At 41.2% G+C, this 24240-nt stretch overlaps 1 protein-coding gene across 1 annotated transcript in view; it reads left to right on the plus strand.

The window, feature by feature from the left end:
* LOC122564606 (uncharacterized) overlaps window positions 1-24240 on the plus strand; it is a 272583-nt gene that overhangs the window by 219165 nt on the left and 29178 nt on the right. Inside the window, exons 42-58 of the mRNA XM_087998687.1 lie at window positions 3515-3622; window positions 4846-4899; window positions 8378-8485; window positions 8861-8914; window positions 9047-9100; window positions 10417-10470; window positions 12548-12601; window positions 13621-13728; window positions 14847-14900; window positions 15052-15105; window positions 15200-15253; window positions 17369-17422; window positions 17533-17586; window positions 18416-18469; window positions 21673-21726; window positions 21821-21874; window positions 22789-22842. Of these exons, the coding sequence (XP_087854813.1) occupies window positions 3515-3622; window positions 4846-4899; window positions 8378-8485; window positions 8861-8914; window positions 9047-9100; window positions 10417-10470; window positions 12548-12601; window positions 13621-13728; window positions 14847-14900; window positions 15052-15105; window positions 15200-15253; window positions 17369-17422; window positions 17533-17586; window positions 18416-18469; window positions 21673-21726; window positions 21821-21874; window positions 22789-22842 (1080 nt within the window). The remainder of the gene's footprint in view (window positions 1-3514; window positions 3623-4845; window positions 4900-8377; window positions 8486-8860; window positions 8915-9046; window positions 9101-10416; window positions 10471-12547; window positions 12602-13620; window positions 13729-14846; window positions 14901-15051; window positions 15106-15199; window positions 15254-17368; window positions 17423-17532; window positions 17587-18415; window positions 18470-21672; window positions 21727-21820; window positions 21875-22788; window positions 22843-24240) is intronic.

Genomic DNA, 24240 nt, shown 5'->3' on the forward strand with positions numbered 1-24240 from the left:
TGTCAATTCTCCTGCTCCTTGGATGCTGCCTGACCTGCTGCGCTTTTCCAGCAGCACATTTTTCAGCAAAGTATTCAAAAGCCACAGTGTGAATGAATACTACTTCCACAGCTGTCATCATCAGTGCAGCGTGGTGAGCCATATGGGGGAGCGGCAAGGTGGCTCAGTGGTTAGCACTGCAGTCTCACAGTGCCAGGGACCTGGGTTCGATTCTAGCCTCCTGAGACTGTCTGTGTGGAGTTTACACATTCTCCCCATGTCTGTGTGGGTTTCTTCCGAGTGTACCGGTTTCCTCCCACTGTCCAAAGATGTGCAGGTCAGGTGGATTGGCGATGCTAAGTTACCCATAGTGGTAGGTGCTTTAGTCAGAGGGACTTAGATTAGTTTAGATTCCCTACAGTGTGGAAACAGGCCCTTCAGCTCCACATATCCACACCGAACCTCCGAAGAGTAACCCACCCAGGCCCATTCCCCTACTTTTACCCCTGACTAACACAATGGGCAATTTAGCATGGCCAATTCACCTGACCTGCATGTCTTTGGACTGTGGGAGGAAACCAGAGGAAACCCACGCAGACATGGGGAGAATGTGCAAACTCCACACAGACAGTTGACCAAGGCTGGAATCGAACCTGGGCCTCTGGTGCTGTGAGGCAGCAGTGCGAACCACCATGCTGCCCCAAGAGTAACCCACCTCAGACTCTATCATCCTACATTTATGCCTAACCAATGCACCTAACCTACCCATCCCTGAATGCCATGGGCAATTTACCTAACCTAGACATCTTTGGATCGTGGAACGAAATTGGAGCACCTACAGGAAACCCATGCAGACATGGAGAGAATGTGCAAACTCAGACTGTCACCCAAGGCTGGAATTGAACCCAGGTCCCTAGCACTATGAGGCAGCAGTACTAACCACTGAGCCACCGTGCCACTTGTTGGACCGAAGAGCCTGTTTCCACATTGTAGGGAATCTAATCTAATCATAACCAGCTCCCACATCCCAGCAGATATGAGCATCCCCATTGGATGTCACCCAGCATTCAGAGCTGGACCTCTCATCTTCATTTACCAGGACAGTCTCAAGCACGTTTTGAAAGCACTGCCTCTCCTGACTCCAATTTGAAAATGCTACCACTAGCCAATGGTTTGCTCCTGAACAGTGTGGCTTTGTAATCTGTCAACTGAAGCTTTCATTGATGTCCTTTTTTGATATTGTCAATCCAATTATCACATTATTATTCCAGTAGTCAATCTTGATCAAGGTGACTGTGTGGGAATTTTCATGGATGTTTTCCCCTTTTTTGTCATTTTTTTTCTCACAGGCATATTGTAAATCTGTAGTTACATGTTAATGAGAATTAGTGCTTCACCTCAGAAGGATAGACTGGCTGTTCTGTTCACACTGGCTCCCAAGTACAGTCAGCCTTTGTACTGTACAGCTATGTAATAAAGTTAACCAGATTAATTTATTATTGGTATGATTTGATGGCATTATGGCTGAAAATGGGTTGGCTGTGACAAGAGCGGTGTCATAATGGGGCCCAGAGTGTGAAGGCGTGTAAAAGATTTGGAAGAAGGCATTGAAGTCCTCAAATTATTGAACTCGATATTGAGTCCTGAGGGCTGCAGGGTCACCAAGTGGAAAATGCAAGGTTGCTCTTCCAGCTTGCGCTGAGCTTTGCCAAAGCAGTGCAGCAGGCCTGAGACAGAGATGTTGTCATGGGAACACAATGGTGAGTTGGAAAGGCAGGCGACCAGAAGCTCAGGATCATTTTTGTCAACAGAACATAGGTGTTCCCTAGAGCGGTCACCAGTCTGTGTTTCTTCTCAACGTAGGGGAGACCACATTGTGAGCAGCAATGCTGCTTTCATCATGGTCAACCCATTTTCACCAACTAATGGTCCTGCTTATCAACATACCTTTCTTCTAGGCTCACCATAATCCATCCTTTTGTCTTCCTGGCTGTTGTTCTGTTGAAGTTGTTGCTCAGTTTGCCAAGCTGGTTGATTTCCTTATTAATGTTTTGTTTCCCTCCTGGGTGACACCTTCAGTGCTATGTGGCCTCTGGATGAAGTGCTGTCGTTGTGATCTGTCCCGAATTTATACTGTTGTGGCGGGTGGTTATACTTCTGGTTTTGTGCTGTAGCGGTCTGTAAATGGGGTCTATTTCAATGTGTTTGATTATGGAACCAGTGGATGAATACCATATCTCCAAGAATTCCCGAGCTTGTCTTTGTATTGCCTGTCCCAGTATCATAAGGTTGTACTGGTTGAATTGGTGTCCTTGATATGAGGGAGATTTGGTCATGTTGTTTTGTTCCAAGCTGGTGCTCATGTATTCTGGTGGCGAGTTTACTGCCTGTTTGTCCTATGCAATGTTTCTCACAATTGCTGCATGGATTTTTTTTATATATCACATTTGTCCTGCATGTTTTGGGTATGGGGTCTTTTGTCCTGGATAGTACTGATGAAGTGTGGCTGTTCGTTTGTGTGCTGTTATTATTCCCAGAGGACATAGAAGTCTTGTTGTTAGTTCTGAGACATTTCTAATGTAGGGTAGGGTAGGTGTTGGGGTGGGGCACTGTGTCTTCTTGGGGTTGTTTGTGTGCCAGGCAACAGCAGATGAAGCTGTTAGGGTGACCATTATTGGCAAAGACTTTGTATAGGTGTTCCTCTTCTTTTTTTATGGAGTTTTGGGTTGTGGAGTGTGATTTGGCTCGTTTATACAACACTGTTTGTGGACGTTGGATGATTATTGTGTAACTGATTATTGTCTGTCTGTGTAGCTTTTCTGTACACTTTAGTAAGGAATTCACCGTCGTTCGTTCGTTCAACCAGTATGTCTGAAACTGTACTGCTGTTCTGTTTCTCTGGTGTCCATCTCCATTCATCACATACTCCTTTCCCCTCCTCCTCACCCACTCTCTTCAGCATATATACCATCTTTTCCTAACCACTATCATTTTTGAAGAAGGGTCACCGGATACAAAATGTTACTTCTCCTTCCTTTTCACAGATGCTGCCTGACCTGCTGAGTTCCTCCAGCAGTACTGCTTCAGGTCTCCAGCACCTGCAGTTCTTTGGGTGTTTTTTCAGACACCATCTTGTTTTTCCTAACTGAGTGCTTCTGAAATGAATGGTCCAGATCCTCTAACTTGCTAGTCCATGGAAATTGCGTAGTGATGAATAGCCAGAAACTATTTCCAAAACACTACACAGGGCTGAATCCATCCAAAACGCATGTGAAAAAAATAACCTCATACAAAATCTGCTGTGTTTAACTTCTACAATTGTACGTGTATGTTTATTACATTTTGCTTTATCATAAACATATTACATGAACAAAAAAAAAATACAAAGGACAATGGATGGTGGAGAAGAATGCTAGTTTCTGAAGAGGGGTTGCAAAACATTGACTCTGCTTTCTGTCTGCAAATGTTGCCAGACCTGCTGGATTTCTCCAACTATATCTATATTATTTGAACCTTATTTGGTTTGGCTTCAAAGGGTGCCCCAGGAAGTCCTGGCATGCCTGGCCCAGCAGGGATTAAAGGAGAAGCAGGAGCTGAGGGATTACCAGGACCTCCAGGAGAGAGAGGAGCATCTGGAGAAAAGGTAATAAATGTTTGAGATGACTTTGAGTACTGGCCAGAAAATCAACACGATAGGAAGACGACCAGCAACCTCTGTTTCTTGGAAGATTGATCCACTGTTATCTGCCTCTTAAGATTGACTTTTTTCCTCCAAAAGATATTGAACTGCTTTTTGAGCAGGTCTTGATTCTAATCACTTAAGTGACATTCCCCAGACTTAAATAAATCCATTTAGAAGTAAATTTTTAACATATGTCTTAGTGCTATGAATTCAGTGGGAAAAAAAAACACATCAGGGTACCATGTAAGCTGCCAATTTGCTTTCATTAATTTTGCAGAAACCAAGATAATTTTCATCTTCATACTTATTGGCTTTGATGGCTTTCATCCTCAGCCATGACTGAATGGCAGAGTGGATTTGACGGGCCAAATGGCCTTACTTCCACTCCTATTTCTTGTGGCCTTATTGCTCAAAGTGTAGTGCAAACTACGACCATCTTGAGGACTAGATCCTAATGTGATCAATAGTTGTGTTAATGTCAGTTTGTTGTACTGAAAACAGGAATGATGGTCTTAGAATATGTCCACAAGTAAATAATTAGACATCGAAGAAAGATGTATTGCAAATGCAATTCTATCAGAACTCTGGTGATAGCAGCAAAAAATGCTAGCTAAAACCCAATTCAAAATATTAAAATTCTTTTCTAACTTCAGGGATTGTTTGAGAGCTTTCAGTTGGCAGAAGCAGGATTGGCAGCTGGTAGTGTAAATGCATTGAGAACACAAAACCCAGAGAGTTGCCCAATATCAATGCGCAAGTGAGGAATCTCCATCCATCCCCAGACTTTCCTATGACCAGCACATAACATTGTGATCTCAAACTGGTGGATTTCCAGGACCCCACCACTTTAAAACCCATCTTGACCAAAACCAACAGTTAAGGGTTAATTCAAATTGAAATGGCTGAATTAGTTTTGACACAACACAAAAATTAATATTTCTCAGTGTTTGTCAGAATTCTGAGGTATTTTGTTTGACATTTTGGAGCTTTGTGTCTGATGTTAATTTTCCATGACATGTTAAAACTATTTTCTACTGAACCTGGAAAATCTGATCTTGTTAAATGCATCCTAATTGTGTTGAAATGTCTAAATATGAACATAAAGTCTGAAAATTTCAGATGAATAACTGGGTCACCTGTATAGGAAGAACCGGGTACTTTATTTCTTCCTTTGTGTGTGGCAGGGAGAGCTAGGTCTGGAAGGTGATCCAGGAGACTTTGGGCCCAAAGGAGAAAAGGTAAAATGTTTGTCTTTTAATTGTCTATCATGTAGCATGTAGACTATATCAAAGCTTGTCTCAAGTGTTAACTCTATCAGCTTCTATTGCCTGGTTCTTAAAAGTAAGTTATACGCAGGATCTTTCCACTTTAATGGGGTGATGCTAGCCTTTTTGTGATCAAAGTGCCTGAATAAAGCATTAGGATCAGTCAGGCAGGGCACTATTGGGAATATGAGGGAAGATGCCATAAATGCATGCAATGAACAAATCTGCAGTGCCCGGATTTGGTTTTTGAGAAGTGGTTTGAAGAGTCTGACTATTTAATGTGCCTGAAAGAAATCAGCACTGTGTCTTCACTTAAAAATAGCTTGGATTTTTTCAAAAAAAAATTTGTTTTTATTTATGCCACATTTTTTAGTCTAATTGCATAGAATCTTCTGCTCTTGCTGGTGTTAAGCTTGGAGAGGGCAGGGGGATGTGACGAGGTGGAATGGAGGTGTACCTGAACCTCACTGTCTTCCTGCCTCAACCAGGGATACGTTCTGGGTGGGAAGGCTCGTAGTCAAAGTTCTTGCCCTTAAGTGGTCAGTTAATGACTGATGGAAATCCCAGACAGAGGTAAAGAGGCAATACAAGCAATGCCACTTTCTCACTAGGTCAAAATTGTGAGCGTACCAGAATATGAAGGGCATAGATAGGGTGGATAGGGAGAAATGTTTCTGATTAGTAGAGGGAAATCACAACATTTAAGTAGTAATTAAATGAACACTTGAAACACCATGATACACAATGCTATGAGTCAAGTGCTGGAGAATGGGACTCGAGTGAATAGGTGCTCAGTGAGCAACCTGGACACAATGGGCCAATGGGCTTGTCTCCTTACTGTAAGACTCATTGACATTATGACAACAGTGCCTCCCTTATCAGCAGGTTTAATAACAAAATCAGGGTTAGACCAGATGGGAATAGAATGCAGCAAGATCAGAGGGAGACAGGTTGGAATGTGTGAGAGGAGCAGAGAAATTAAGGTGGCTGATGATACAACAGCAGTTGCCAAGAAGAAATCAAGTGGAAAGTAAGAGGCCAGATAGAGCGGGTTGTATGGAGATGGGTGGATGGGTCCTTGGAAGTGGGGGGGAGATGTCTCTTGTCCAAAGAAGTGGGCATGGAGGCGAAGGCAATGTAACAGCAATTCAACCTCATGTCATGCCCAATATTCATCAACAAAGCCAAGAGTAAAAGGATAAAACTATGTCCTTTGCAGAGCACAGATTATTCAGCATCAGAATGAGGAAGGTCAGTGGCTATGGTGAATACATGACAAGAAGTGAAGTGAAATGAAGAGATGGAAACCAGGGTGGGGGAAGGAGGAATCCAGGTTGGCATCAGTTTCTGTTTTTGGAGCCCACATTCCTTAACACGAGAAAGGAAGAGGAAAGGTTTTTTATTAAATTGTTGGATGAGACAAAGGATGAAATGGAACTGGAGACCAGTACAGCTTTGAGGTAGTGTGAGATGGCGCTGATGCAGAGATAGGAGGTAAGAAAGTGTGCATATGGCAGAGCATAGCACTGAGTGTGAACCTCAGGATGTGGCGGGAGCAGAAAAAAAAAGAAAAAAAAGTGGGCGGCACAGTGGCACGGTGGCATAGTGGTTAGCACTGCTGCCTCACAGCGCCAGAGACCCGGGTTCAATTCCCACCTCACGCAACTGTCTGTGTGGAGTTTGCACATTCTCTCCGTGTCTGCGTGGGTTTGCTCCGGTTGCTCCAGTTTCTTCCCACAATCCAAAAATGTGCAGGTTAGGTGAATTGGCCATGCTAAATTGTCCGTAGTGTTAGGTGAAGTGGTAAATGTAGGGGAATGGGTCTGGGTGGGTTGCTCTTCGGAGGGTCGGTGTGGACTTGTTGGGCCGAAGGGCCTGTTTCCACACTGTAGTAATCTAATCTAATCTAATCATTGATGTCTCAAAAATACCTGTAACCTTGGGTTTGAAACATGAAGGAGGGAACTTCTTGGGGTAAGGGAGGACTGGAGAGAGTCACTGGGAAAGGAGATGTGTCTGTGAAAGTGAGTTCTGGAAATCACTTTATCAAACACTGGGAGAGAAACAAGCTGAAAAGATTAAAACATCATCCCATCAGGAAGAAAAGATGAATCTCTTGTCAGCTATTCATTATACTCTCCTGACTTTCTTCCTCCTTGTTCAATGTTTCAGCAAAACTCAATGCAAGTTGTAGAATCAACACCTGATTTTTCTGTTAAACCCTTAACAACCTTCAGGTCTCAACAGCAGGTTCAACATTAGGGCATGAACACCATCTTCCATTTTGGTTACTGTCCTCATCTCCTATACTTACCACATCTTGTGTCATGTGAAGTTGACTTATTTTCTCCTGTTCACACCTATTTCACAAAACATTGTTCCTTTACCACAATTTGCACTCTTTTTGTCTTTGGTTTTGGGTATCCTCCATCTGAATCACTTATTCCTCTTCCCCTCTGCTGACGGCATTCAAAATAACATTGTCCAGCCTTTTTTCAGTTCTAAAGCTCATCATCATCATTGGTGGCCCCTCGCAGATGAGGATGACTCTCTCCCCTTTTCAGGGTGAGTCTGTAGGTAGTTGTACAGACTGATACGGCTACCGCAGGCAATGTTATACTTGGGGCAGGTAGTGGTCACGGGACAGGGTGAGGGGCATTGGTGTGACAGTGCATTCCTTTCGCCATTTCCACCTAGCTTCCAATTTTTCTCGACAGCAAGACTCAAGGTGCTCAACGCCATCCCAGATACTCCTCCATCACTTTGGATAGTCTTGGGCCAGTGATTGCGAGGTGTCTGTGGGAATGACGGACTCTGCCAGTGAGGCTTTGAGGATATTCCTGAGGCACTTCCTCTGTCCACCTGGGGCTCACCCGCCATTTCAAAGCTGGGCGTCCAAAGCATATTGGACTCGAAGCGTTAACTCTGTTTCACTCACCACAGATTCTGTCAGACTGGCTGAGATTCTCTAGCATCTTCTGTTTTTATTTCAGGTTTTCATCATCCACAGTATTTTGCTTTGTTAACAATATGAAGGCAATCGGAGCTGTGTTCACTGCCCAGAACCTGAATGTAATGAACACAGATGGGTTTTCTAATGGGTGTGATTCTGAAGCATAGCCAAACTGACGCTCAGTACACCACACGTCCAGGTGTCAGAGAGAAGCCTGGAAAAGGCCATCAATCACAAAATTAATAATCTGCTCATTACTTGTACTAATTTGATAATTGCATAAATTACATTTTACAGTGGCGCACCTAAACAATATGAGAATTCATATCATGTATTCAAATATTTCTACTTTGGATGTTGTATGTTTGGAAAAGTAACATAATTTAGAAACAAAAACAAATTTTATCCAAAATTAAAATGCTGTTGTCCAGATATCATCTAGGGAAGGCCACTGTGCTGTATATTATTAACATCCAGTTGTGTGTCTTATATTTCCAGGGTGTTGAGGGCCCACAGGGACTCCCTGGTCCATTCGGGCCCATTGGAATAACAGGAGAATCAGGCAGCCGAGGGCAGAAGGGAGAGAAGGGAGAGCCCAGTTTAATGGTGAGAAATCTTTTACTGTTATAGTCTTTAAAAAAAATCCTGGGCCTTGATCTGCTTAGAGCTGTCACTGAACAATTAAATAGATCATTTTTTCATGTGCATGATCCAACTACATTACATCTAAGCATAAAAATTAACATTCGATTACCCTTTTTTCCTCTGTCTAGCTAGTTCAGAAGACACGTTTTCTCTTGACTTTTCTTATTCTTCCTTCCTGAACTATTGTGCAGTGAGTTTTTTTAATCAAATGCTATTGAACAAATCTAACAGCAAAGCATCCCATTATTTCTTGCACTTGTTGAAATCTGACTTATAATTTGCTGCCCCAGACACACTTCAAGATAATAATGTTCTCAGTGTATTGCTGTTTAACAGGGTCCAGTTGGTTTAATTGGCATTACAGGCCTGATTGGACATCGTGGACAAGCTGTGAGTAAAGAACAGAACTTCATTTGTATCAGTCACGCAAGTTAAGTTAAATGGTGTCATCCATTTACTTCTGTAGATATAAGAATCGAAGTGATGTTTCTCAAATAGGCTTTCACTTTCCTTTCTTTTCAGGGTGATGTGGGACTGATTGGACCAGAGGGAAAAGTTGGGCCCAAAGGAAAGAAGGTATCCATCAAGTATTCCTCAACAAATTACAGCCATTTAAAACAATTTGTTTTCAATATGGTACTCAATGTTTCAAATACCTGGATAAATTATTGTGATCATCAACAGCTTACATTACTTTAGTTAGAATGACCCTTACATTCTGCTGTCTGTCATTTGTTCTGTCTTAGCTTTGAAAATAACTTGTGAACCAGTTGTTGTATAAAGGTAGGTCTCATCAGGGAAGATTGAAGAATGCTGTAGTTACAAATACTGCAGAACAAGAACAAATAAAGGCAGAAAAAGTTTAGCAAGTCACCCAGGAACTGTCAAGGAGGGGTTGAGAATATGGCAAGGGGTAAAATATCAAATAAAAAAAATTGCTGGAGAAACTCAGCAGATCTGGCAGCATCTGTGATGAGAAAGCAGAGTCAACATTTCAGGTTGAGTGACCCTTCATCAGGATTGATGGAGGGGAAATATAGATGGAGTAGTGTGGAATAATAGAGTGAATGGGAGACAGCAAACTGGGATGGTCTCAAGGTATGGACTGGTGTGATGCAATGTTGGGGGAGATGAGCAAAGAAGAAGAATTAGTGACATGTGGACTGAAAGAGCATTTGCATGGGGAGAGAAAGAAACATTCTCAGACCATGTTACAGGCCTTTGTGCATCAATGATATCTAAGATTCAGAATCAAAGAAGAAGATATTTCATACAGGTCATGTCTTCACTGGTGAAATTTAATTAAATATGGAGAATAGCCTGAAAATTTCAAAGGACTGGTGGTAAGGAACACCGGGACTCGGAGCACATCAACTGATCAACAAAATCCACAGGTGGAATGTGGGCAAGACAATTGTTGAGGAATCTGAACTGCTTGCCGATTAGGAGATATGGAAAGTGTTTGTGAGGAATCAGTGTGTCCCAACTTATTGTGTCAGAGAGTAATGAACCAACATCAAATACAACAAGAAGCTGCATACACACAAACAGAATATTGATTATATGGTTAATGAGGAAGCAATTTCTGTTTTTTTTCTGTCTTTAGTGATCTCATCTCATTTTCTGAGTGTGTTGCCAGTTTCAGTAGGTGCGGCAGGTATATAAGTGACAGACTTGTCACTGAAAATGGCTGTCATGGAGCCACCTCCATATCCAACTGGTGCTATGACACACTGGATTCAATGATACCATTTGATAACCATTAAAAATTTTGATAAAACACTGACTTCACATAGCAGCCTACCTTCACCAGAGGTGGTATCAGTTGGCAAAAATAATATCCAATTCTGTGAACTTTATTTCCACTCATTCATTTTTTTTTGTTTTGCCAGGGTGAACATGGGCCTATTGGAATGCCTGGACCTCAGGGTGACATTGGACTTCAGGTTGGAAAGAACAGACACTTTTTGTAACTAAAATCATTGTTTTAATCTAAAGCCCTAGCCTACACAAATGTTCAGTAACTCATTCATTCATTTTTCAAGGGAGTGTTTCCACTTTCTTTTTCTCATGTGAAATAATTACAGATTTCTCTTGAACTGCTTTGTGAAAATTGCACCTTTGTGGAAAGTCCACAGGCTTTCAGTGTTGCACTGAAATGTCCTAGGTTAGCAGATGCTATGATAAAGTCATAATTTCAGTAAAGCAGAGGGGAATATGATGATGCTGGACAGCTGTTTTGAGGTTTGTGTAGTGCTGGAAAAGCACAACAGGTCAGGCAGCATCTGAGGAGCAGGAAAATTGACGTTTCAGGCAAAAGCCCTTCATCAGGAATGAGGCTGGGAGCCTCCGGGGTGGAGAGATAAATGGGAGGGGAGTGGGGCTGGGAGAAACTAGCTAAGAGTACAACAGGTGAATGGAGGTGGGGATGAAGGTGATCGGTGAGAGAGGAGGGTGGAGTGGGTAGGTGGGAAGTAAGATTGACAGGTAGGACAGGTCATGAGGATGGTCCTGAGCTGGTCGGTTGGAACTGGGGTAAGGTGGAGGGGAGGGGAAATGAGGAAACTGGTGATGTCCAGTCGTTTCCCCTTTCCCCACCTTACTCCAGTTCCAACCTGCCACCTCAGCACCATCCTCATGACCTATCCTATCTGTCAATCTTCCTTCCCACCTATCCACTCCACCCTCCTCTCCGACCTATCACCTTCATCCCCACCTCCATTCACCTATTGTACTCTTAGCTACCTTCTCCCCAGCCCCACTCCCCTCCCATTTATCTCTCCATCCCGGAGGTTCCCAGCTCATTCCTGATAAAGGGCTTTTGCCTGAAACGTCAATTTTCCTGCTCCTCAGATACTGTCTGACTTGCTGTGCTTTTCCAGCACCACTCTAATCTTGACTCTGATCTCCAGCATCTGCAATCCTCATTTTTGCCTAGCATGTTTGAGGTGCTACACTCAAAATATTTATCATTTTGAAAGATTCCTGTAACATTGCAGAGCTCTGTGCTGGTTTAAAAAGGTCAGTCATAGTTGAGGCAATCGTCATTGCAGGCTCCTCTTTACAAAAAAACAATTCAGCAATCCAACTGCCTGATTTCCATTTTTGTTCTTCCACTTTGTTGAAATTAAGGTGAATTTCATTTCTTGAATTTAATTTATTCCTTCTCTTCACTCATTTGGACCTGCAGTCTAAACTCTCTTATACCACAGGCTTTACATCTTCGAAAAGCAATGTTTTTAATTTTCATGGCTCTTCACCTCTGATTGTTTTCCTACACTTTGATTGACTCTTCAACTGACTTGCAAATTTTAAGAAAATCTTTCAGAGGTGCAGGGCGGAGTATGAAGGCAGTTTTGCCTGTTGTGACTCCCATTCTTAAACCATGCAGAAGTTTCAAAGGAAATCAAGAATTCCACCAGCAGCCAGAAGGAGCTAATCAAACTTCAATAAGCAACTGCAGATTGTGAAGTTGGTTGCTTCCTCTCATTGTTTGTCAGCTTTTCATTGACAGGGTTTCCCCTTAGACCATTTAAAAGGCTCATCAGAAAATCCATAAAATGCCAAGGCTGAGTTACAGCAACAAGGTGCACCGTTTCAGTCTGGTACAAACTTAGCTTGGGGTTGGGGAGAGAGCAGCAGAAAAAGATCATCTGTCAATGTAATGTTTGGGAACGAGTCATTTTGTCTTGATGTTGATTTATGGATTATGAGGCTGTGAGAGTTCGAGAGAAGTAATAACTGACCTGTGCAATAACCTGTCACGTTGGCTGAATATGAACTGCCATTTGTCTTCGACTTGGAGACAACCTCTACTCCAGCTGTTCTGTGGAGAAAGTATGACAGAATAATCATCAAAGATTTCCTTTTCCTGCGTATGTGGTCACACTTCAGTGATGTGACTTGCTTAACATTTACTTCATAATTTATGAGGTGAATTCATTTTTCAAAGAAAGCAAAACAGATGGATATTTCAAACTGTGTCATGATTCTAAAGTCTTTCTTTTTAAATCAAAACATTAGGGGTTACCTGGTGAGAAAGGAGAAGTTGGTGATCGTGGAAACGCTGGGCCCATTGTAAGTGATTAGAATCATAGAAGCCCTGTGCTGCTATTTGGCCCATCAAGTGTGCACCGACCCTCCGAACAGCATTGCTCCCACACACAAACCCCCACCCCTATCCCCGTGACCCTGTATTTACCATTGCTAATCTACCTAACTTGCACATCTTTGCGCTGTGGCAGAGAACTGAAGCATCCAGCAGAAACCCACAGACAGACAGAACATGCAAACTCCACACAGACAGTCGTCAGAGGCTGAAATCGAATCTGGATCTCTGGCACAGCAAAGCAGCAGTGCTAGCCACTGTGCCACCTCTGATTATTTTATTATCTTTAAGCAAGTGTAAAGGCATCTCAACATGAGAGGATGGTGGCAGTAGGTTCAATTGAGCATTCAAAGGGAAGTAGACTGTTATCTGAAAAGGTTATACAGTAAAATCAAGAGAAAGGCGCTTTCCAAATTGCTCATTCGAAGAGCCAGTGCAGACACAATGGACTGAATGTCCTCCTGTGACAACGTCATGATTCTTGAGTTGCCAAAGGGGGAAAAGTACTGGGTCCACTTGGAAAGATACCACTTAATGACTCATTATATTGAGGCAGACAGTGGTTCAATAGCGTGCACCAAACAGTTTTCTGTTCCCAATCTGAGAATTGAAAATTGCTACCTGGTCCTCCCCCCACCAATTAACAAGCTTCTCTAGGAGTCTAGAGAGTCGTTGGCTTTCTGCCTCACCCTTACATTGAAAGTAGCAGTGGGATGGAAAACTGTCACGCCATTCAAGAGCCTTATTTTCAAATCAAGCTCGTGCCTGTTCTTCACCCGATGGGAAATTGAAACTCCAGCCCATGGAGCTAAATATGAGCGTTGACCTGGAATTAAAATGTATATGTCTAAATCTTATTTACTTATATTGAAACTGCCGTGAAAAAATGCTATTGGAAATGTGTCATGAATGTGCTAATATATCAGTGGAGAATGATTGTATTCCTTCAAATTCTTGCAAACCTCTTGACTACAATTATCTGTTACAGGGTCCACTAGGTCCTGTAGGAACCAAAGGTTTACCAGGACCCAAAGGTGAAATTGGATTTCAGGGAATGAAGGGTGAAGTAGGTCTTGAAGGAAAACCAGGTGTTATGGTAAGTTACATGTTCTGTGATAGGTCAGAATGATCATTTATGGAAAATATGAGAGTGATGGCCTTTTTACTTAATATGGTCTTAGAACATATGACATTGAGTAAGCAAGTATATTTCTGGAGCACAATTCCATTCTTATGCTGTTTAATTTTATTCTGGGGATTCGAGTATCACTCAATTCTTAGACTATCAGATAATCCAACATCTTTGCGCTAACTATTTCAATGTCCCTGTATTGTTGATTCTTTGAGTCTTTACTGCACATGTTTGATGCAAAATATTCAACTATCAGGCCAGTTTTTTCAGTTCAATTCTACTCCTGTAAGTAAAAATGAAAATTATATAGTTAAAATGTTAGTGCTTTATTTCTACTTGTCCTATAATATATTTTTCCAATATTCTTGCATCTTTGCTCTTCAGTTTCTTTCGCTGCGTTTAAGTGTTTGTAAGCTTATTTGTTTCTCTGTTTCATATTATGAACACTGCTTTTGTCTTCGTGGAAAGCCATTCAATTCGGAGGTGATGTGTTATTTTTAAATATTGACCTTTGGCTGAATGATTCACAATATGAAAGATTTGCGGAAGAAGACCATTTGGCACAGCTATCTAAAACTAGCTGTTTCGTTCTTTTGAGGCTAATGATTTGGAAAATTTGATCTAATCTCTTGCATAATTGTTTTTTTCTTTCAGCATCAGTTACAACAGCACAGCTACTGGGAGTTGAGAGGAGAATTTTAACTGTTTGATTTGTCAGTACAGAGGACCTCCAGAAATGCTTGGGAAGTTGGAATTTGGAGCTTCCTTGCGCTTTGCGAAGTTTTAACTTCATATCTTGTGTGTGATGTCAGTGACATGCTCACTATTTTGGGGGCAAGTGACAGACTTGGCTTCTGGTTGGTTGGGGAATACAGGGGAGGAGGCTACTGGACCTGGTAAAGCTAACCCTTGAGCTGAGGTAGCAGTCAATGGTCCTCTCAGTTTATGGTGACTTTCATCAGCATTACCTTTTATTTTCTTTCTTCATAACATATTTATTTCATTTCCCCTGAAATGATAATATTAACTTAGTTCCAATAATTCAGGATCCAAAATCAGTGTGACAAAATGTGTCTTTTCAGGGATCAGATGGACCGGTTGGGGAAACAGGCCCAGTTGGGAAACCAGGGACAGAGGTTGGTAATAATGTTTAGGCTCTTGGCCTATATATGACTGAATGGGGTGAATAAAATGGATGTCTCTTCATGAGTTAAATAATTTTGCATTTTGTTTTGCAATTCTCTTCCTCATTTTATTGCAAACTTACGTTGGACACTCAAATATTAGGGTCCTATTGGAGACCAAGGACCACAAGGTGGAGTTGGCCAACCAGGCAGAATGGTAAATATTACTATTTGAAAAATAAAACAGAAAGCTACATGACCATTGCTCTATGGTATCTTAAGTAGTTCATGCGAAACGTTTGCATTTCTAGGGTCTAAGAGGTCAACGAGGACTGGAAGGCAGAATGGGGACCAAAGGAGAAAAGGTGAATTAAATGCAGAAACAATTGAACTATTGATCTATTAATTGATGCCTGAAAATGGAAACTGTCCATTTTAACAAGACTTTTGAGGCAGTATTATCTTCACACAGCTCCTTCATGTGCTGATGAACTAATGAAGGAATGCGCAGATTTAAAAGAATTGCTGCTGATTCAGTTTCATATTTGTTGCAATGTATTTATTTTAATCACAAATCTCACAAAGTCTGCGCTTTCCATAATCTTTATAATTTATAGAATTTTCACAAGATGTCTCTCACCTGTGGGATAACCCTTACTTGGCCTCTACAGATGCATAGCTCCAAATGCCCCATTAAAATTATAACCTCTGAAAGAATGGAACTAAATCTGAGGAAATCCAAAAGCAGAGTTCTTTAAATTTCACTGATGTTTTACTGCCTAGCTCAAGTTACTTTGTTTTATTTCATTGTTCTTCAGTGGTTTATGGAATTGTTGGCCTTTCAGTTCTCAGTACTTTTTAAAGATCAATTCAGCAAAGGTGCATAAGGTAAACTCCTTTTGCACTCACGCACAAGTATCTTACAAAATTGTATGTGGGCCTGGTTAAATTGATAGGGCTTTGCAACATTGAGCTTATTTAAGTCTGAAATAAGCTGAAAGAAAGCCTTGTATTTATATAGGGCCATTCACCTCCACCACATGTATAAATACATTTTACAGCCAATGAAGTGTAGTCACTGATTGTAATGTTGGAAACGCAACATCAAAGTCCCAAATAAGAAATTTGATCATGTCCAAATAATCTGTTTTTGTGATTGAAGGAAGTTATTGCTGAGGATACATCAGAAAACTTCCCACCCTTCTTTAGAATTGTGCTATCAGATCTTTTACACCTATCCAAGGCAGCTTTCAGGAGAGGGCAGCGTGTGGTGCGGCTGAGAGTCCGGGCGTGCATAAAGGATCTAACAGGCAGAGCCCTTCTCACCACCAGCCAAGCCATGTCTTGGTGCTTGTTGAAAAGTCTCAAACCCTCCAATCCTGGCAATACAGAGTGCGTGTCATGCACCTGTCACACACTTCCTTCTGGAATGTGCCTATGCAGAAGAGGTCTGGAGAGGAATGCAGTGGTATTTGTCGACGTCCGTCCCGAGCAGCGCTGTGGCGCGGGACTCCGTGCTCTACAATCGGTTCCCTGGGACGCACACCGAGACGAACATCAACTGTGCCTGGAGGATCATCAACTCGGTGAAAGACGCTCTATGGGCAGTCCAAAACCTGTTGATCTTCCAGCTGAAGGAGTTGACTCCAACTGAGTGTTGCAGACTGGCACATTCCAAGGTCCAGGACTATGTGTTGAGGGATGCGCTGAAGCTTGGGGCAGCTGCCACCAAGGCACGGTGGGGAAAGACCACCGTGTAACATCTGCCTGCCTAAGAAGAACAGGGGGCCCACACAGTCATTTGGACTCCGCTGACGCCTCAGCAGAAGAGCTGGATAGTAAATGTACAGACTTGTATATATGAAAAATAAATTTCGATGTCTGTATGTGAAGCAATGTAATGTGTGCACAAGAATGGCATGACCAATTGTATAGCGAGCCAAATAATTTTATGAATAAAGTATATTTTTGAAATAAAAATACAACAAAGAGCAATTTCTCAGGTTGTGAGAGTGAGAGAAGAGCATTGTGATTTGGAAACCTTTCCATTAGTAGAAGGGCCTGCTGAATCCATGAGTTACAGATATATATAGAATAACCAGATTGGATTTGTAGTCTATCCAATAGATAGGCATTGGATTGTGAATATACTCTTGGTCAATGCTACTGCTAATTACTCTATTATCTTAACCCCACACCTGCAAGCTGATAAATCTGCCCATTCAACCTTACTGTCAGCTTAAAACCTCAACCAGGAGAAATGTCACACTATTAAAGGGACATAGTTAGCTTTACTAGATATAGACTGAGTCCTACAATGAAATATCCTTTGCCCCAGGAGTAATTAAACCTGCAAAACCTAATCTTAATGTGTATCATTTCAAATATTGCAATTTTTAAAAACATGTACAAAACAATTATGAACATCGTATATATCTATAATCAGTGATTAATGTTGATATTTGCGTTTTTACTTTAAGGGTGACAATGGGATTGTTGGAAAACCAGGAAACCCAGGAAGAGCAGGAAAGATGGTAAGCACCCAAAAGCCATTTGAAAATTGCTTCCACTCAAAAAGATTATAATACCCATGTTTGAGAATATTTTAAAATGATGCCATTTAATATTCTTTTACGTGTTTTAGGGGAAGAGAGGAAAAGCAGGATCAAGAGGACTAAGAGGGAAAAAAGGTTTAAAGGTAAAATTGGGTCATATAAACCTGTTTATTTATTTGGGGAACCTTCGGTAATGTTGGGCAGACATTTTTATCTTTGAAAATGGCCATAACTAAAAAGAATTAATCAATCATTTTGTGGTCTGTTATTCTGAGGCCCAGTATTGAATACCTAGATTTTATAACAAGACGAATCTCTTCAAAAACTAGGCCTTTCATATCACAATACAACAGGAAGACTCTGTAAGTAAAACTGACAATACAATTTCAACTGGTTATTATAAGTTGTAGGGCTGGAGGAGGTTACAAAGGTAGGGAAGAAAAAGACCATGGAGGTTCTATTGGAAACAAGGATGTGCAAATATGTACAGAAATTAATTTATTAACTCCTCCAGTGTAATTTTAACTTGGATCTTTTCTGTCCACATGAATGGAACGGAATGAGTGTATTGAAGGCTTTAGCTCTTGAGTGTGCATGATTGGTGAGACCTCAGTATGAAGTGAACAGTTAGTCATAGCAAGCACCTGCACATAGAGTCTTTCAGCATGGGGCAGCTGTTACACTACAGCTATCACATGGGTAATGCTAACCAGGAAACCCAGCTGCTCTTACCACCTGACATAAGCATATTGGAAGTATCTACAGATTAATGATCAGCTTGGTTCATCACACAATAACACACCTTGTATGGCTGTCAAGTCCGGAAGTATAATGCTACTTCTTCACCACAGACCCTTTTTGCACGTTTTACTTCGTCAGAACTCCATCAGTTAGATCACACAATTGTACAAATGAACCATCCTTGTCGTACTGATTAATGAAAACACTGGATTTAAATTTTTTGTATTTTAGGGCTCAAGAGGTAAAACTGGACCTGTAGGACCACATGGATCAATTGGACCTCCTGTAAGTTGTACACTTTTAATGCTGAGTCATTAGAGTATTAAGAATTCTAGGATAACATATCCTCATGTGAGATCCTGCAGATTTATGTATGAGATTACATACTTGCTTATGAATCCTTATTGTAAGAATGAAATATAAATTACAGTGTAATAATGAATTCTGTATCATAGAATATTTAAAATAGTTATAATTACCCTCCTGTTTTAAATTTATGCATAATTGTATATTTACACAGAAAGAATACAATACTCTAAATCCAGAATAATTTCTTTACATGTTATTTTTGAAATAAAAATTGAATTGAAAATGGGAATTCTATTAGAATACAACCCTTTCTTGTGTCCTAAGGTGGCTGCTGTCTGTCTATGTATTTTCAGTGTGTGTGTTGCCTTATAGTTGGTCTCTGAAGTTGTTTAAACAGTCTTTCATTGTCCATTGTGTGCCCTCAGAAACAAGTTGGATCACTTTCTTTCATGAATTCTTATGGCCAGGTTATAGTCCAGGTTATAGTCCAACAGGTCTAATTGGAAGCACTAGCTTTCGGAGCACTGCTCCTTCAGCAGGTGGTTGTGGAGTACACGTTTGTAAGACACAGAATTTATAACAAAAGTTTACAGTGTGATGTAACTGAAATTATACATTGAAAAATACCTTGATTGTTTGTTAAGTCTCTCATCTGTTAGAATGACCATGTTAGTTTCACTTCTTTCATATGTAAATCACAAAACCTTGTATAAAAGTTACATTCTCAAGTGAACTTTAACAACTGGTGTCAGCCCAGATAATTTACTGAAGGTGTTCGTCCCTGTCTGTGCCATAATGTTTAGACTGGTTCTAATCTTAAAAAATGAATTAACAGAATCTTACATGGATTCATGTAGTTTTTGAGCAAAGTACAATGTAACTCTGCAAGTACAAATTCGCCCCACAAGCGTGTGTATGTGTGTGCGTGTGTGTACGTGCGTGTGGAATGGATGGGAGGTGGGGAGGGGCAGGACGTTGTGAGTGTCTGTGAGAGAGAGTATATATGTGTATTTGTGAGTGTAAAGGGGTCGAAGTGTAGGAGTGTGTATGTCTGTGGTAGTGTGTGTGTATTTCTGTGTGTGTGTGCGTGCGTGTGTGTGTATAGTGCAATGGGGTCACCTATAGAGTGATATGAACCCAAGGTCTCAGTTGAGGCCATCTCCATGGGTACCGAACTTAGCTATCAGCGTCTGCTCAGTCACTTTTCGCTGCTGCCTGTCCCGAAGTCCGCCTTGGAGGATGGTCACCTGAAGGTCCAAGGTCAATTTTCCTGACTGCTGAAGTGTTCTCCAACTGGGAAGGAACACTCCTGTCTGTTGTTTGTTGTGCAGTGCTCGTTCATCCATTGCCGTATCTGTTGCCTCCAACCAACATTATACACCAGGTACATTGACAACATTTTCTTCCTCTGGACCCATGCCAAGATATCACTGATAAAACTACACAGTGATATCATCAAGTTTCATCCCACCATCAAATTCACGATGGATACTCTCTACTATCTGTCTCATTCTTGGACACATGCATCTCCATTAAGGATTAGCAACTCAGCACGTCACTCTACCACAAACCCACAGATAACCTTACAATGCTACACTTCTCCAGCTTCCACCCAAAACATATTAAAACAGCCATCCACTATGGACAAGCCCTACGCATACACCGGATCTGTTCAGATGAGGAGGAATGTGACGGACACCTGGAAGTACTAAGGGATGCCGTCATCAGAACAGGGCACGATGCTCAACTCATTGACCGCCATTTCTGACGTTCCACAGCAAAGAGCCGTAATTACCTCCTCAGGAGACAGACACGAGCTGCAACCGACAGGGTACCCTTTGCTGTCCAGTACTTCCCAGAAGCCAAAAAACTATGCCATGTTCTTCGTGACCTGCAACACATTATCAATGAGGATGAGCACCTCGCCAAGACCTTCTCCACACCTCCACTGCTCGCCTTTAAACAACCGCCAAACCTCAAACAGATCATTGTTCGTAGCAAACTGCTCGGCTTTCAGGACAAATCCATACAATGCTGACACAGTAGATGCTGCAAGACATGTTAGAGTGTGGGCATGGATACCACCATTACCCATGGGGAGACCTCCCAGCATGTACATGGCATGTACTGATGCGACTCAGCTAACATTGTCTATCTCATACGCTGCAGGCAAGGGTGGCCTGAGGCATGGTTCATGGCGAGACCAAGCAGAGGCTATGGCATAGGATGAATGGGCACTGCACAACAATCAACAGACAAGAGTGTTCACTCCCAGTCGGAGAACACTTCAGCGGTCTGGGACATTCAACCTCGGACCTTCGGATGACCATCCTCCAAGGCGGACTCCAGGACAGGCAGCAGCAAAAAGTGGTCGAGCAGAGGCTGATAGCCAAGTTTGGTACCCATGGGTATGTCCTCAATCGGGACCTTGGGGTTCATGTCACACTACAGGTGACCCCCATTGCACTATACACACACACACACACCTCGCTCACACACACATACACCTCGCTCACACACACACACCTCGCTCACACATACATCTCGCTCACACATAAACATACACACACACCTGGAATCAAACCCAGGTCCCTGGCTTCAAAAGGAAATCTCAAATTTTTATTTACCTTAAAGTTTATGTTGTTGCATGATACATACTTTCAAGTATGGCATTGGAACAGCGGAGTTCAAATTAGAAGTTGACATCAGCTTAATTAACAATATTAGCCAACCTCAACGTTGAAATAGAATCTGAGTATTCCTCTTGAATCAGCCATTATCACTCAATACAGAAGCATTCTGAAAATTGAATAATACCCTCTTCATTATATCCATAGGGAGAGTTCTGCTGTACTATGTAGCATAATTGGAAACCTATTTGTTAAAAAGACATTTATGATTTTGTTAAAGACAGCAGAAAGAAATACCTTTTTCATTTCCTTCAATCAGCACAGACTAATATCAGTTGATGTCGAGAGTGTGGTGCTGGAAAAGCACAGCAGGTCAGGCAGCATCTGAGGAGCAGGAGAATTGATGTTTCGGGCATAAGCTCTTCATCAGAAACCATTTTCATAATGCAGAGGCTCTCGGTTTTTTTTTAAATCTCAGAGATGAACCATCAGTGTAAAAGTGCAACATAACTGGGAAGAGATTAATTAAGTACTATGTTGTGTCTACAGGGAATGCCAGGACTAAGAGGAGACAAGGGGATTCTTGGTCTGAAAGGTCTAAAGGTAATCAATGTATCATTTACCTGTACAATAACTGCTTGAACTGTCAAGAATTGTCACCTTACTTATCAAAGCTAAAATGTCTCTTTTGTGAAAGGGATTAATGGGAGATTCAGGACTTCCTGGGCCTTTTGGGGATCAGGGGAAAAAGGTACGTGGAAGAAATTTAACTACTTATTAAGTCTAAACCAAGCTTCATGTAGTTTATTGATTAGTTTTACTTCTGTTGTTTAATTAAGAGCTGAGCTTGAAAAAGCAACAAACTGTGACTATAATGTTAGCTAAAGTTCAAGTCTAGTGTGTATGATACCCCTGATGTTCCAGTAGATGCTAAGAGACTTTGTAAAGAGAGCCATGTTTGATTCTTTGTCCATGCTAATTTAGCTCTCATCAGCCAATCACTGGTTTGCATAGTTGTCCTTGGACAACAGAGTCAAAGATTATTCTCATGCTACGGTTGCCGTATTTCAGACTGGAATGTGAATGTAAACGGAAGAAAGATGAGGGGAGAGTTTTGCTCATCAGTGACCTCCACTGTTGACAATAGACCGATCAACTTAAATGGCTAGGTTAACATATGAAGAATGGCAGAGATACTAGAGAGCTGTCAGGACCCATGAACCTTTGGCTATTAATATTAATTGAAGCTTTTGTTCTTAATACTGTCTTATTGTTTAGCCTTCAAATTTTCTGAGACTGTATAGTTTCCATGGAATTAATGCAATAAGAAACAGTGATTTAAAAAAAGCATTATTACAGATAAAGTCTCTGGAACAGTTTTAGGATTTATTTATATTCTGATAGACCTAACCTTGGACAAAGTGTTATACCTATTCACAAACACTATAGGCATCTAAATAAACCCTGCTACATTTGAATTCTATTTAAAAGAACACTTGTGGCTTAACAGATACACACACATTGTTAAGATAGTATCGCCTACAAAATCCACTATTAAAAGAACATTCCTTTGGTTCTCAGTGGTAATGCTGCATGGTGATGAGTAGGAACTTGTTCTGAAAGGGTTTATAGTCTGAAAGCATTTTTGTTTCTCAATGTTTAAAGGGGAATCCAGGATCCAAAGGTCTCCCTGGAGTGCCAGGTCATAAGGGTGAACAGGTAAATATCACATCCTAAACTTAATTGAATGTTCAACATAATTAATAGAATGAATTCTGCATGAGCCCATCAACAAGAATTCTGAATGACAGTGTTACGTTTTTGGACTTGTCAACTTTGCCCTGTATTTTCCTGATTGGCTTAATACCTATCTGTCAGCTTCAGTTACCCTATAGTGGAGGTTGTCATTTCTGTCTAATATGTAGGCAGTTGATGGACAGGGCAGGGGTGACTGAGCACCCTTGCCTGTACACTGGTTATCAGAATGTATTACATAATGTCGCCTTCTTATCAAACAATGAAATGGATACACAGCAGAATGAAATGCAGGCTTTTCAGCAACAAGATGTTTCATTTTCACAAGACCAAAGTCAAAAATATGAATAGTTTTACACTCATTGAGACATAAAAATAATAAAATAGCTTTCTTTGTAAATATATGGGATGATTTTAAACTAACCTACAGTTGGATTTTTACAGGGCCATCCATTTAACACTCTAACCAATTTTACTGCCTTATGAATTTAATGGAAAGTAGAATATTAACAAATTAATGATCTGATTGCGTCTGTTGCTTGTCAAGCAAGCTGGATTAAAATTACCCAACCTCTCAAAACTGACTTTATCCACAACATAACAATACCTTCTTGTCCTAAACTAGATTACAGAGTCCTTTGACTGTTGCTTGTGTGATTCATGACTGATTGAACACTGACCCCAACATGATCGTGTGAGAAGCATAATAATTACTGAGCAAATCATCGAAGATTCGGTGGCTGAGTCTCCTTCTCAAAAGAATCTAAATATCACTGTCATTATCTCAAAGTGATCACTCCCTTTGTACTAAGATCAGACGACTTGCAAATGCAAAAGGAGCAGATTAGATACCTCCCTTGATTCCTCACCTGATAAGCCCGACATGTGACTCCAGACCCACATCAATGTGACTGACCTTTTGCTGCTCTCTGAAATTGTTTAGCATGTCCATGCTCATATACTAATGCCTGTATGTTGAATTCGGTAGCAAAAGACTTTCAGAGATTTACAAATGTGTTCTTGTAAATCTCTAGTTTTGCACAGATATCAATTTCCACCTTTCCATTCTGGACCTTTACTCTGGCCAGAACCTAACCCGCACTGTGAAAGAGCTCAGCACATTTTTTTGTCACCACGCCATCAGATGACCCAACTAAACAACTAGACAACAAACACTGGCAAGCACTGCCCGCCAGTGGAAATTCAAAGAGCTCAGGCCCGCCTCACTCTCTCCCTACATTTTCCTTACCTTTAATGGTCTGCATTGTCCTTAATGGTTTTTGCATATAAATGCATCAGTTGGAAAGCACAGTGATTTCCTGGTATTGGTTATCCAATTTTCATATTGGATGAAAAATACCT

Source organism: Chiloscyllium plagiosum, unplaced genomic scaffold, assembly GCF_037043375.1.
Source record: "Chiloscyllium plagiosum isolate Xiang-an unplaced genomic scaffold, Cpla_swu_hap1 HiC_scaffold_21, whole genome shotgun sequence".
In the NCBI taxonomy this organism is placed as follows: domain Eukaryota; kingdom Metazoa; phylum Chordata; class Chondrichthyes; order Orectolobiformes; family Hemiscylliidae; genus Chiloscyllium; species Chiloscyllium plagiosum.